General features: G+C 45.4%; 2 protein-coding genes across 3 annotated transcripts in view; one reads left to right on the top strand and one right to left on the bottom strand.

Moving 5' to 3' along the window:
• MTBP (MDM2 binding protein) overlaps positions 1 to 4912 on the bottom strand; it is a 68122-nt gene extending 63210 nt beyond the window's left edge. For both annotated transcript variants that reach the window (XM_026646234.2, XM_026646240.2), the window contains exons 1-2: positions 4775 to 4912; positions 1805 to 1885 (exon numbers count right to left, since the gene is read on the bottom strand). In XM_026646234.2, coding sequence (XP_026502019.1) covers positions 1805 to 1885; positions 4775 to 4850 — 157 coding nt within the window. In that variant the 5' untranslated portion in view covers positions 4851 to 4912. The remainder of the gene's footprint in view (positions 1 to 1804; positions 1886 to 4774) is intronic.
• A 41-nt stretch (positions 4913 to 4953) lies between these two features.
• MRPL13 (mitochondrial ribosomal protein L13) overlaps positions 4954 to 12623 on the top strand; it is a 47884-nt gene continuing 40214 nt past the window's right edge. Inside the window, exons 1-2 of the mRNA XM_024208586.2 lie at positions 4954 to 5034; positions 6231 to 6354. Of these exons, the coding sequence (XP_024064354.1) occupies positions 5008 to 5034; positions 6231 to 6354 (151 nt within the window). The 5' untranslated portion in view covers positions 4954 to 5007. The remainder of the gene's footprint in view (positions 5035 to 6230; positions 6355 to 12623) is intronic.

Here is a 12623-nt window from a genome sequence, read left to right as displayed (position 1 = left end):
ACTAAACCACAGCGCCCTGGCTGCTGGGAACAAGCCACAACCCTGTAGATTAATATAGTTTTTGGACAACCATTTTTTACCTGACACTTACGAGTCAAAATAAAAAATACCTGAGAGACCACATTTCCTACTACCCAAAGCCACATACCTTGGATTCTATATAGATTCTTATACCTCGCTCATCAATATAGTATTCGAGCATCTTCCAGTAGTAGATTAAGAAATGTGAATAAAATCTGTCACATTTTGTTTCTTCTCTATCATTTCCCTGTGGGAAAAGCGTGTGTAGTGGAATGCCTTGTTGTGGTAGGGTTTGCTATTTTTTAAGTGTTCGTGTCTATGTATTTATGTTAAAGAAGACAAAATCAAAGAGATGAGCCTTGCCTTAAAGCAGAAGGTGTGAGGTTTGCAATGGTCCTTAGTTCATGTGGAAGTTGATTCCACAGTCTCTGACTTCCAAGAAAGTACTGTTTCACACACAGACAAGCCTTACCTTTACAAATGAAGGAATAAAACATATAGTGTGTACTGTATTTAATTATAATATTGTCAATGTTCTATTTAATACTTTATGATGTAGCTTACTGCTAGGTTTTACTGAAAAAGCAGAAAAATAATCTGACTATATTATTCAACATGTTTCACTGGAATTTGCTCGAATACTATTTAGCAAAAATATTGACAGCTAGACAGTTTGACAAGCTCTTTGGAACTTACTACATCTCTCTTGCATGTGTTATCCCCTCTTTCCCTTCCTAACTTCACTCCAGTTGCTTTCTTCTTTCTTTCCTATGATAAATCATGATCTTTTCTTGAGTTGTCTTCTGTATCCATTTCCTCTTTTCTCCATCCACCCACTTTTTGTGTCTGTCTCTCTCATTTTCCCTACATAGTGTCTCACTACAAAAATCTCACTACGTACCTTACTTCTCCTTTTCAACTTATCCCATCAGTCCTTCCACTCTCTTTCTCCTGCCCACACTCATCCATAAGGCTTGGAAATTCTACAAACACTTAATATCTAGAGAACTAAGCCTATTAGCCAGAGAAAAATATGGAAAAAAGGTAGGAGAAGGAAATGTGATTGTCTTGGCAATGCCCAAATTTGAAGCAGCCCCCTCCCCCTTCCCTCCACTAAGCTGCTGGGCAAGGCGGGAAAAATGCTGGGGTTCCTGACAGAGAGCTATCCCAGCACATTGGTTAAAGGTCCTATCTTTCATTCCAGCTTCCTGCCCACAGGTTTCTAAAACACATGAAATCCCTTAAATCAACTGCTAGAAGAGAGAAAAAGCATTCACGCTGTTCCACCTCATACCTGAAACAACTCCTTCTCCTGGCTGCAAAGATAGGTGGAGGTGTCTACTATTTTACATTACCCCCAATCACCTGGCTACTTCCTGCACAAGGGGAGTCGAGGGAAGACTTCACCAGTTTCCCAAGCAGCAGCAAATTGAAAGTGACTCAATTTTTGAGTTTCACTACTGCCCTGTTCTGAACAGCAATGAAAACACCTGTTGTCGCTTGGGAAAGCCACAAGCTATAGCAGACCTTGTGGCTGTCAGGAGCTTTTTCTGGCTAAATCTGCATTGGTTATACTTGTTTTACATTTGGAAAATTTTCTTCACAAATATAATGGCTTTAATTGTGGATTTTTTAAAAAATGAAAGCACAGATTCTGCAGAGTGATGACATTCATTCATCAAACTTTCCTATTTGCCCTGGGCACATGATTTTTCAAGCCCTGGTTAAACAACAATAACCACAATTACATTTGCCTTATATTGCTATTTGCCACTATATTTACCTGGGAACGTGCTTACATCCTCATTTATAAAGGTTCTACAATTTTCTTTCAGAAAGTTATAAACATTTGCAGCAGTTATACCTGCAAAAAACAAGTTTCTATTAATAGAAAACACAAAAACAATTCCTTCTTTTCTTGCAAACGCCAGAAAACTTGCTAGTTAGGCCAGCAGATCCAGTTAGTCTCAAGTGTCTGTTTAGCAGAGGGTGCCCGTAAAGGATATGCAAAGAAGAACCTGTTTTGAGGCCTGACAGATGTTGTGACACATCCAGCCAGGAAGAGAACTCACAAGAGCAATATCACGGGAGCTTGCACTTCCCTATCTATAAGAAAGTTCTACTTGCCACAATTTACCCAGAGTCTGGGTGGATTCTCCCTTACTGACAATTTTTAAATCAAGACTGGATGTTTTTCTAAAATATCTGCTCTAAAAATTATTTTGGAGAAGTTCTATGGACTGTGTTATACAGGAGGTCAGACTAGATCAGAGGTGGGCAATCTACGATGTGGCCCGCAGGATCATCCTGCCTGGCCCTTGAGCTCCAGCTGGGGAGGCTAGCCCCCGGCCCCTCCCCTGCTGTCTCCCTTCCCCCGCAGCCTCACGTCGCCAGCGCTCTGGGCGGCGGGGCTGTGAGCTCCTGCCAGGCAGTGCAGCGGCGTGGCTGGCTCCAGCCGGGCAGTGCAGCTGTCAGTCCTGCTGCTCTGAGCGGCATGGTAAGGGGGCGGGAAGCTGGGGATGGATAAGGGGCAGAGGGTCCGGGGGGCAGTCAGGGGACAGGGAGCAGTTGGATGGGGCGGAGATTCTGGGGGGGGTGGTCGGGGCCGGGGGACTGGAAGGGGGGGGGGCAGATAGGGAGCGGGGGCCAGGCTATTTGGGGAGGCACAGCCTTCCCTAACCAGCCCTCCACACAGTTTTGGAACCCCAATGTGGCCCAAAAAGTTTGCCCAGCCCTGGACTAGATGATTACAATGCTCCCTTCTGGCCTTAGAATCTATGAATTAATCTACGAATGAAAAAACAAAACCACAAAAAGCTACAAAGTAATAAAGGTTTCAGAGTGGTAGCCGTGTTAGTCTGTATCAGCAAAAAACGAGGAGTACTTGTGGCACCTTAGAGACTAACAAATTTATTCGGATGGATACAGTAGAAAATACAGTAGGAAGATATATATATATACACACAGAGGACATGAAAAAAATGGACACTATAGTGGATAGTGGACACTATCAGAGGCTCGTTCACCTGCACATCTACCAATGTGATATAGGCCATCATGTGCCAGAAATGCCCCTCTGCCATGTACATTAGCCAAACCGGACAGTCTCTATGCAAAAGAATAAATGGACACAAATCAGACGTCAAGAATTATAACATTCAAAAACCGGTCGGAGAACACTTCAACCTCCCTGGTCACTCAATTACAGACCTCAAAGTCACAATACCCCAACAAAAAAACTTCAAAAACAGACTCCAACGAGAAACTGCAGAATTGGAATTAATTTACAAACTGGACACCATTAAATTAGGCTTGAATAAAGACTGGGAGTGGATGGGTCATTACACAAAGTAAAATCTATTTCCCCATGCTAATTTTTCCCCCTACTGTTACTCACACCTTCTTGTCAACTGTTGGAAATGGGCCATCCTGATGATCACCACAAAAGATTTTTTTTCCCTGCTGATAATAGCCCACCCTAACTGATTACTCTCCCTATAGTTAGTATGGCAACACCCATTTTTTCATGTCCTCTGTGTATATATATCTTCCTACTGTATTTTCCACTGCATGCATCCGATGAAGTGGGTTTTAGCCCATGCAAGCTTATGCTCAAATAAATTTGTTAGTCTCTAAGGTGCCACAAGTACTTGTCGTTCTTTTAAAAGTAATAAAGGGCCATCTTCTGAGATGTGGTATGGCATATCACCATCACGACTGTGTCCCTATACACTGGTGTGATGGTGCACTGCAAACATGACCACACGATGTAAACATCTCACACCACAATTTTGCAGGTCTCTTTTATCCTCTTCGAAACATTCTCCTCTCCCTTGCCGGCCGGCTGCACGGTGGGATTGTTCCTAACCTCTCCTGGCAGATGGCAGAGTGAGGAAGGAACGATGATGGCTCAAACCAATCTGCTCAGAGCTCCTTGAGTGGCCTGGAGCGTAAGGCGGCGTGGAGAATGCACTTGTGTGCCCACTGCTCCACTCGGCCGGCCTGAAACCTGGGACTAGTCCCACCACAATGTGCGCTGCAGGGAAAACACACAAAACTCTAGAGCCGCAACTACAAGTCTTGATCACCACAGTGAACTGCGAACAACACTGGAAGTAGATGTGGCACCTTAGAGACTAACAAATTTATTTGAGCATAAGCTTTCGTGGGCTACATCACACTTCTTCGGGTGCATAGAATGGAACATATATTGAGGAGATATATATACACGTACAGAGAGCATACAGAGATCATGAACAGGTGGGAGTTGTCTCTCAGAGTTGGTAAGACAACTCCCACCTGTTCATGCTCTCTGTATGTGTGTATATATATATGTCCTCAATATATGTTCCATTCTATGAATCCGAAAAAGTGGGTTTTAGCCCACGAAAGCTTATGCTCAAATAAATGTGTTAGTCTCTAAGGTGCCACAAGTACTCCTGTTCTTTTTGCGGACACAGACTAACACGGCTGCTACTCTGAACACTGGAAGTGATGCCTCGGCCCCTCTCAGGGACGCGTCACCCAGCACAGCGCCTGGGGTCCTAGGCACCCGCCACAATTACAGCTGGTTGTACCCAGATCTCCCCGCACTCCTGCGCCCCCCAACCGGCTCACCCACTCGGGGCCCCCGGCGAGAGACGCCCCTCTGGCTGTGTCTGGAGGAGCCGCTCCGGGCGGCGCATGACCCCGCGGTACGCGAGCTCCTCGCCCCAGGGCTCTCTGGCCACCCGCGATCCCCGCTCGCCCGCACCTGCTACGCGCTCAGCGCCGCCGGGCCGCGGGGCTCTCCGCTCCTCCCAGCTCACGAACAGCAGGTACCGGTCCATGGCCGCGGCCGGGCGCCTCCTCCCGGGGACGCTCAGCAGCCGGCGCTGCTGCTGCCGCTGCCGGCCTCTCCCGCCTCCGCCGCCCCCGCTTCCGCTTCCTGCCGCCGGGACCGGGTCCGGCAGCGAACCCGCTCCCCCGGCGCGCCGCCAATCCGCCATGGCCAGCTACACTAAAGCGGCCCAGGTGAGTGGCCCCTCCGCGCCCCCGGGCAGGGCTCCTCGCCGGCTGAGGGGACGCGGGAGCCCCACGGGCAGGCCGCTGAGGCGGCTCCTCCCTCGGGGGGCGCGCGCGGGCTCTACCCCCCACTGCCTGCGTGTCCTCGGCCTGGTGCCCCCTCTCCACAGCGGGGACTGGGGCCCTCTCCCCTGGAGACGTGGTGTCCCTGCCCTACGGTGCAAGAGCCGGCTGCGTCCTCCAGGCCGGGGCGTTTCCTGGTGTAAGTGCCCCGCTTCCCGGGAAGGAGTCTGCCCGCTCCTGCCTGTGGAGAGTGGCAGGGGGCTGCACTTCCCTAGCAGTTTTCCCTGCGGGTAAAGCTTCCACGCGTGGCTGTATTTACCCTCCGTGGAGAGACGAGTGGAGCTCATCGTGCCCACGTGGAGCAGCTAATTTTGTAGGGCAGCAAGTAACATGGCAGGTACAGAAAGGAAGGAACAAACATGGGCTTTAATCTTGCAAACGCTTAGGCCGGGATTCTGCCAACAAATCGGGTACCTCTCTTGGGGCAGTAGTAAAATTAAGCTTCTGCATAAATGTTTGTAGTAGATGGTGCCTAAGTGTCTGCAGGATTAAGTAAAGTTAAGTAAGTGTGTAAATGTTTGCAGGTTTAGGGTGTTACCTATGGAAGTCAACAGTACTATTCCTGCTAATCCTGTGCTTCACTAATGAAGTGCTTGCAGGGTCAGAGCTGTAATTCTTCCATTTAGAATTGTGTCCCCCCCACCCCCTATGAAAATAAAGAAAGCAGTCAGAATTATGATGGCCTATAACTCTTCTTATCTTGTTAGTTAGCAATAATTTATAAGAGGACATCTAGACTTTGAAAACAGTACCAGAAAGTGGAAAAGACCTCTAGTTATTTCCTCATAGTATTATCACCATTGAAGATAATGTATACAGCACTTTACAGTTTCCCCCACCCTTTCTTAAAATCTTAAGGAAATATAATTGAACATTAATGTTTGTATGGTATTTAGAAACAGTGATTAAAGTTTTTTTCCTAAAAAATAATTTATATATTGGTTAAAATCATGATAGTTAATCTCTAAAATATCTAATGTATTTTCTTGTAAATACCTAACATGATTGTGGTATTGTGGAGTTATTTAGGCTAAGTGTATTTATTTTACTACATTAACTACAACTTTGTTAATCTTCTTTAGCAATGGGCTACTTTTGCCAGAGCCTGGTATCTCATAGATGGGAAGATGCAACCACCCGGAAAACTTGCAGCTGTGAGTGTAATCAGACTTCAGGGGAAGCATAAGCCTATGTATCATGCACTAAGTAAGTATTGTAGTAAACTGAGGCAAGCTTGATTTCCTTCACTTGTATGTTTCCTTTCCTTTAAATTTCATTCATCATATTTTTTTTAAGTTTGTGTTTTCTGTATTCTTTACAAACTTTAACTCACCATTTTGTCCCCAACTTCATTTTTATCTCCCTGAGGCTTTGTGTCACTGAACTATTCTTTCATATAAAAGTAGGCTGTGTATTATTTAATACTGAACAGTTATGTTGCAGTAGCACTTATGGGTCTCATTTTTCTAGATGTTGTATAAACACATAGTCCCTGGCCTATGTTTAAGCTTCTCTGGGTAGGGATTTTGTACTGCATCTAGCATAATGGAGCCATGAATCTGATTTGAGGCCTCTGAGCAACTTCTGTAAAACAGATAATAATAGTAATATTCCCTACACTGTGCATCATGTATGGAAGCAAATGCCAGTCATCTGTGAAAGCATGGAAGAGGAGAGCGTAGTCTAACGTGCTAAGCCAATTCCATCAATGACAATCCTCTCTGCATGAAGATAAGGTTGGAGCTTTGCCAGTATGTGATTGGTTGAAGAGAGGTGGGCTAAGCCAGAGAACCAATGTTCTTTGCAGCTTGTTGACTTTTAAACCACTGAATCTTCCAGCAGAAAAAATAGCTTATTTCTTAATGTAACTAAAAATCAAATTTATATTTATTTTGGCACACCTGAAGTCACCAGTCAGCCCCTTTTCACAAAGGGCCTGAAGTTTTTATGGATAGACTCTTACTGAATTCAGTGGATTTTGTATCAGGTCCTTGATGCTGTACAGTCTGAGGATCCATGTGGGTAAACCCCTACACCCATGTGAAGGTTCCCATTGCCTTCACTGAGGCATTGCACAGGCAATGAGAGGATCAGCCCACCTGGAGCAACTTGAAGGATTAGAACTAATGTAGACAGTATTTTTGTTCTTTTTTTTTTTTTTTTTTTTTTTTTTACAGACGTGTATCAAGTTTTACTTTTTTAATCCCACTCCAGTGGAAAGTGTTTTAAAATATATTCCTAATTTATAAATTTACTAGTAACTGCAAGCCTGTGCTGTTGCACAAGTATGATTTGTAAAGTTGTGTGTAAAAAAAGCAGAAAATAGCTGGATAGTAACAGACTGTGAATCTGGTGATATTCTAAACAAAAAGAGTTGCCAGCCATGCTTATACCTGTTTCCATCGCTTCACACTGACTGAACAGAAATTCTAGGCTTCTGAGTGATGTTTGTGGTTTTTGTTGTGTGTGCTGGTTGGGTCAATTTGTGTGCAGTTCTGGGAGAGTTGTGTGGATTTCTGCAGGTACCAAACGAGGGTGTGAGTGCATTGATGGGCTCCGTGTTTTGGGGATTGTGTTGATTTGTATGGATGGCAAATGGAAGGTATGCTGGAGTGTGCAGTCTTCCTTTTACAACCAATGAAATTGTTGCACGCAAATTAGCTGTAAATGGGGTGGTGATTGAGTCACATTTGACATCACAATGGTCTAGGACTCTTGGCATGGTATAGATACATGCATTAGGCCATGTCTACCAAGTTTTGCTGATGCAAGTTTCATTGGCTTACATAGAATCATAGGACTGGAAGGGACCTCGAGAGGTCATCTAGTCCAGCCCCCCGCACTCATGGCAGGGCTAAGTATTATCTAGACCATTCCTGACAGGTGTTTGTCTAACCTGCTCTTAAAAATCTCCAGTGATGGAGATTCCACAACCTCCCTAGGCAATTTATTCCAGTGCTTAACCACCTTGACATCTGGCACCGTTAGTATATCACTTGTGCATGTGTGTATTTGGCTCCTTGCATTGGCGCTGCTTGTACTTACCAGGAGTGCTTGTGTTGCTGCACAGTGCATTGTACACTGGGTAAGTATCCCAGTGTGCAGCCTGCCACTGTTGAGCACACTGTCTTTTGCGTAGTTTTGGCAAAGCATGGTTGGCGAGAAAAGACTCATGCAAGGGTGACTGGGAGGAAGGGGTCAGCTTCCCATAATGCAGTGTTCTCCATCCCATAATATCATATCTATCTCATAATTTTTGCACCTATTTTCAATTTCCCACAAACCTACATGGGACTTGTCACTGTGTGCCATCTCTGACAGAAGCATGGAGCCTGTACCACTCTGCACTATTGTCATGAGCGTTTCAAGCGCAGCACACATGATCCTCTGGTATTTGCAGAGCTGCAAGAAGAACCACAAGGAACACGATTTTCTGGTGATAAGTTTGCTGTGGTACATAGCAAAAACCAATTCAAGGTTGTTGGTGGCATTCTTGGAGCAGCTGCAAATGGTGGAGTGCCACTTCTGGGACCGAGAAATGAGCACTGACTGGTGGGATCCCATCGTAATGCAGGTTTGAGATGACAAGCAGTGGCCTCAGAACTTTCGGATGCGTAAGGCCAGTTTCCTGGATCTGTGTGCTGAACTTGCCACAGCCATCTAATGCAGGGACCCCAAACTGAGAGCTGCACTAACAGTGGAGAAGCAAGTGGCAATCACACTGTGGAAACTTGTTATGCCAGATTACTTACCAGTCAGTGGGAATTCATTTTGGAGTGGGAAAATCCACTGTGGAGGCCATTATCATGCAAGTGTACAGGGCCATTAATAGTCTCCTGCTACACAGAACTCTGACTCTCAGCAATGTGGAGAACACAGTGGGTGGCTTTGCAGCTGTGGGGTTCCCAAGCTGCGGTGTAGCAATAGATGGGACACACATCTTTATTTTGGCCCCAGAGCACCTTGCTACAAAGTACATCAACAGGGCTATTTTTACATGGTTATGCAAGCTCTGATGGATCACCGGTGGTGCTTCACTGGCTGGTCAGGAATGGTGCATGCTGTTTGCATATTTAAGGACAGAGTACTCTCAGAAAGCTACAAGAAGGAGCCTTCTTTTCCAACCATGGATTACCATTGGCGATGTTGAAATGCTAATAGGGAGCCTGCCTACCCTGGCTCTTGAACTTGTACCCGGGCCATCTTGATAACACGAAGGAAAGATTCAACTACAGGCTCAGCCAGTGCAAATGACAGTTGAATGTGCTTTTGGTAGATTGAAAGGATGCTGGTGGTGTTTACTCACCAGATTGGATCTCAGTGTGAAAAATATCCCAATGGTTATAGCTGCCTGTTGTGTCCTGCATAATATTTGTGAAACAAAGGAGGAAACGGTGCTGCAGGTGTGGCGGTAGAACGTCTGTCTGTTGAATTTGAACAGCTATCAGATGAGCTGTGTGGCTTAGGGAGGCTTTGAAAAAGCAGTGAGCCACAGGAATGTGCTGTAGTGTACTGTGCTCAACCTGGCGTCGCAATTTGGGGCTTGTTTCAGAGTTGTGTCATGCTTGCTTCATACCTGTGCATATATCACTTGACAGTGCAAGCTGGGATGCCTCTTGTACAGTTATGACTACACTGTTTGGCACTGATCCTATTGGTTATGAGTGTACCAGACCACTACTTTCACTGCCAGCAGGCATTATACACCATGTGTTGTAAACTAATAAAGATGAATAACTTTCAAAACAAAACTTTCATGTATGAAAACAGCTCCAAAAAACCCACACTTAAGTTCTTCAGCTTTAACTTAAAAACATTTAGGAACCTTAGTAAATAAGAGGAAGGAACATTGATGTCCTTTGTAGCTACACATACATCAGTCAAAGCTCTCACAGATCAGTGTAAGTGAAGCTGTGGTTGTCCATGCCTTTCCGTGGTTTGCGTTGGTAGGTGTATCAGGCCATGAGGAGAGCTGAGGGGGGTATAGGGAGGCGCAGTTCTCCACAGACGGCAATGGGAGTTGAGCCCTGGATTGTTGAACCTGGAGATCCACAAGAGTTTGCAGCATCTGAGTTGGCTGCCTTTACTGGTGCATCTCCATCTCCTTTTCCTGCATCTTTTTCCTGTTGCACTTTCCTTCTCCATGCAGTCTGGAATATTCACCCCCCAGAACCTCTGTTCTAGGTCTGTAGCAGCACTGGCTTGCAGGATCTCACAGAACATGTCCTTCTGCGTCCTCTTTTTTTTCTCCTCCTTATCTGGGTCAGTCGTTCCGCTGGTGTGGAGGGGGAACCCCTCAAGGCCGCATCAGCCACAGCTACAGATAAAACACATAGAGATACCATTGTCAGTATAGCAGGAACGGAAAGCAAAATTTAAGTTGTGCTTGTTCCTATTGCCACTCGCAGCTCAAGCCTTCGTGAGTATGACCTGCCAGGGGTGAGGGAAACAAGGAGGGAGTTCCGCAGTTGCATGAAACTGAATATAGGGCACTGGCACTGAATACTGGCACCATTTCCCACAGGAGGTGGTGATGTTAGCTGATATCTCACTCCTGAAGGTAACAAATGCAGAGAGAGCACAGCTGCTGCTAGCATCCCGAAGTCACCTGGAACAGTATACCACTAGCCTGTTTACAGCAATGGTGCCTGCCAAAGTAATCACCAACTGGCATGGGAAAGTGGCCCATTGCAGAGGAAGAAATAAGGCTGCCAACCCTAGAAACCTTTGGGAAAGGATTGCAGAATACTTCCATGGAAGTTCCATCGAGATCTCTCAGAAGAATTCAAGGGACATCCCTGTGGACATAAACAAACTGCTCCAACCCCCCCCACAGACACACACACCTCTCTCTAGAGGAGAGTGAAGAGCAGATAGAAACTGTCTCTCTTTGTTGTACCTCCACCTCTTGTAGTATGAATAAATTAATGAAAAATCAATAGCTGTGTCCTGCTAATTTTGGGGTGCCGTCACTGTAATTGGAAATTTATTTACACATTTACCCAAAGTTCGTTCCCCTGTAATGTGCTTGCTCATGCTCGATTGCAGGGACTGGCTGGACTGCAGTGGTATCAAAAACGGTTCCTGGCACACAGCACAGCTGAACCCTCCATCACCTGTCTCCCATATTCCTCATCCTCATTGTTCATAGCAGGAGCCTGTGACTCGAGCTCCTCACAGTTATCCGCAGTGGTGTGCAGCATGGTGGTAGGGTCTCTGCCAAGTATGGCGTGCAGCTCTTCGTAAAAGTGGGCAGTCTGTAGGTCAGCGCCGGATCGATTGTAGGCCTCTCTGACTCCCTGGTTTGCCTGCTGCATTTCTGTGGCTTTCATGCAGCACTACTGCTGGTCCCTGTCATACCCCTTCTAATTCTCTCCTGAGCAATCTGCTTATGGATGTTAATATTTCTGTGGCTGGTTCGGAGCTGTGCCTGCACAGCCTCTTCTCCACACAGGCCCAGGAGATTCAATATCTTCTCTCTGCTCCAGGCAGGTGTGCGTCTAGAGCATGTAGCCGGCATAATCAGCTGGGCTGTTGTGCACAAGAACAAAAAGCAGATAGAGGTGTGCTCACCAAGCTGGGCAACCAGGAAAAGGCATTTCAAAAATTCGCAGGGGTTTTAAAGGCAGGGTGGGGGGCTTCTGGTATGCATGAGTCCTAGACAGTGGAGTTAACAATTGTGACCAGAGTGGTCAGTGTCAGGCATTGTGGGACAGCTGCTTGAGGACTGTTAGGGTAACACATAGGTAACACAGCATCTACACTCGTGCGGCACCAACCTCCATACGTTGACCATGGCTCAGAGCCACTCAGGGAGCTGGTGTTATATGCCGTCATAATGGGCCACTTTACATCTGTGGGAGTTAAATTTAATTGTAGACTTGCGCACAATTAGGTCAACACAACGTGGCTTACGTCGACATAACTTTGTAGTATAGACCAGGCCTTACTGTTGCTATACCTCATGGGTATAATTCATAAAGTAAGAATGGCTAAGAACTTAAAAATTGGATGGTAAGAGTCAGCAAAACTTAGTGATGATTCAGCCTGGTGATATTCTGAACAAAAAGAGCCCTCAACTATGCTGTAGCTGTTTCCATCGCTTTACACTGACTCTACAGACATTTTAGGCTTTAGAGTGACACACACAGTGATATTCCTGGAATTTTCTTATATAGATTTTGTTTAAAATCTATTGTGATTACACCTTACAATGTTAAGAGATTAGAACAACAAGTATCTATTTTTTCAGTTTTACTTTGTGCATTTGACAACACAATATGGCTGCTTGTGGTTTGGCATCATTGTTTTACATATATAACTGGGCAGTTCACATAACAGAGAGAGAAATATTTTTAAAAATAGCAAAATATTATTGTGAAACCAAAATAATATGAAAGTGAACACAAGGACAAGTATAGTAACTGAAACTACTTTTTAACTTTTTTTTAAATTGACAGATTAAAATATATCAG

The sequence above is a fragment of the Terrapene carolina genome, unplaced genomic scaffold (assembly GCF_002925995.2).
Source record: "Terrapene carolina triunguis isolate 2854851 unplaced genomic scaffold, T_m_triunguis-2.0 Scaffold58, whole genome shotgun sequence".
Taxonomy (NCBI): Eukaryota; Metazoa; Chordata; order Testudines; family Emydidae; genus Terrapene; species Terrapene triunguis.
The sequence above is the reverse complement of the archived record's forward strand: the minus strand, read 5'-3'. Positions and strand labels throughout refer to the sequence as shown.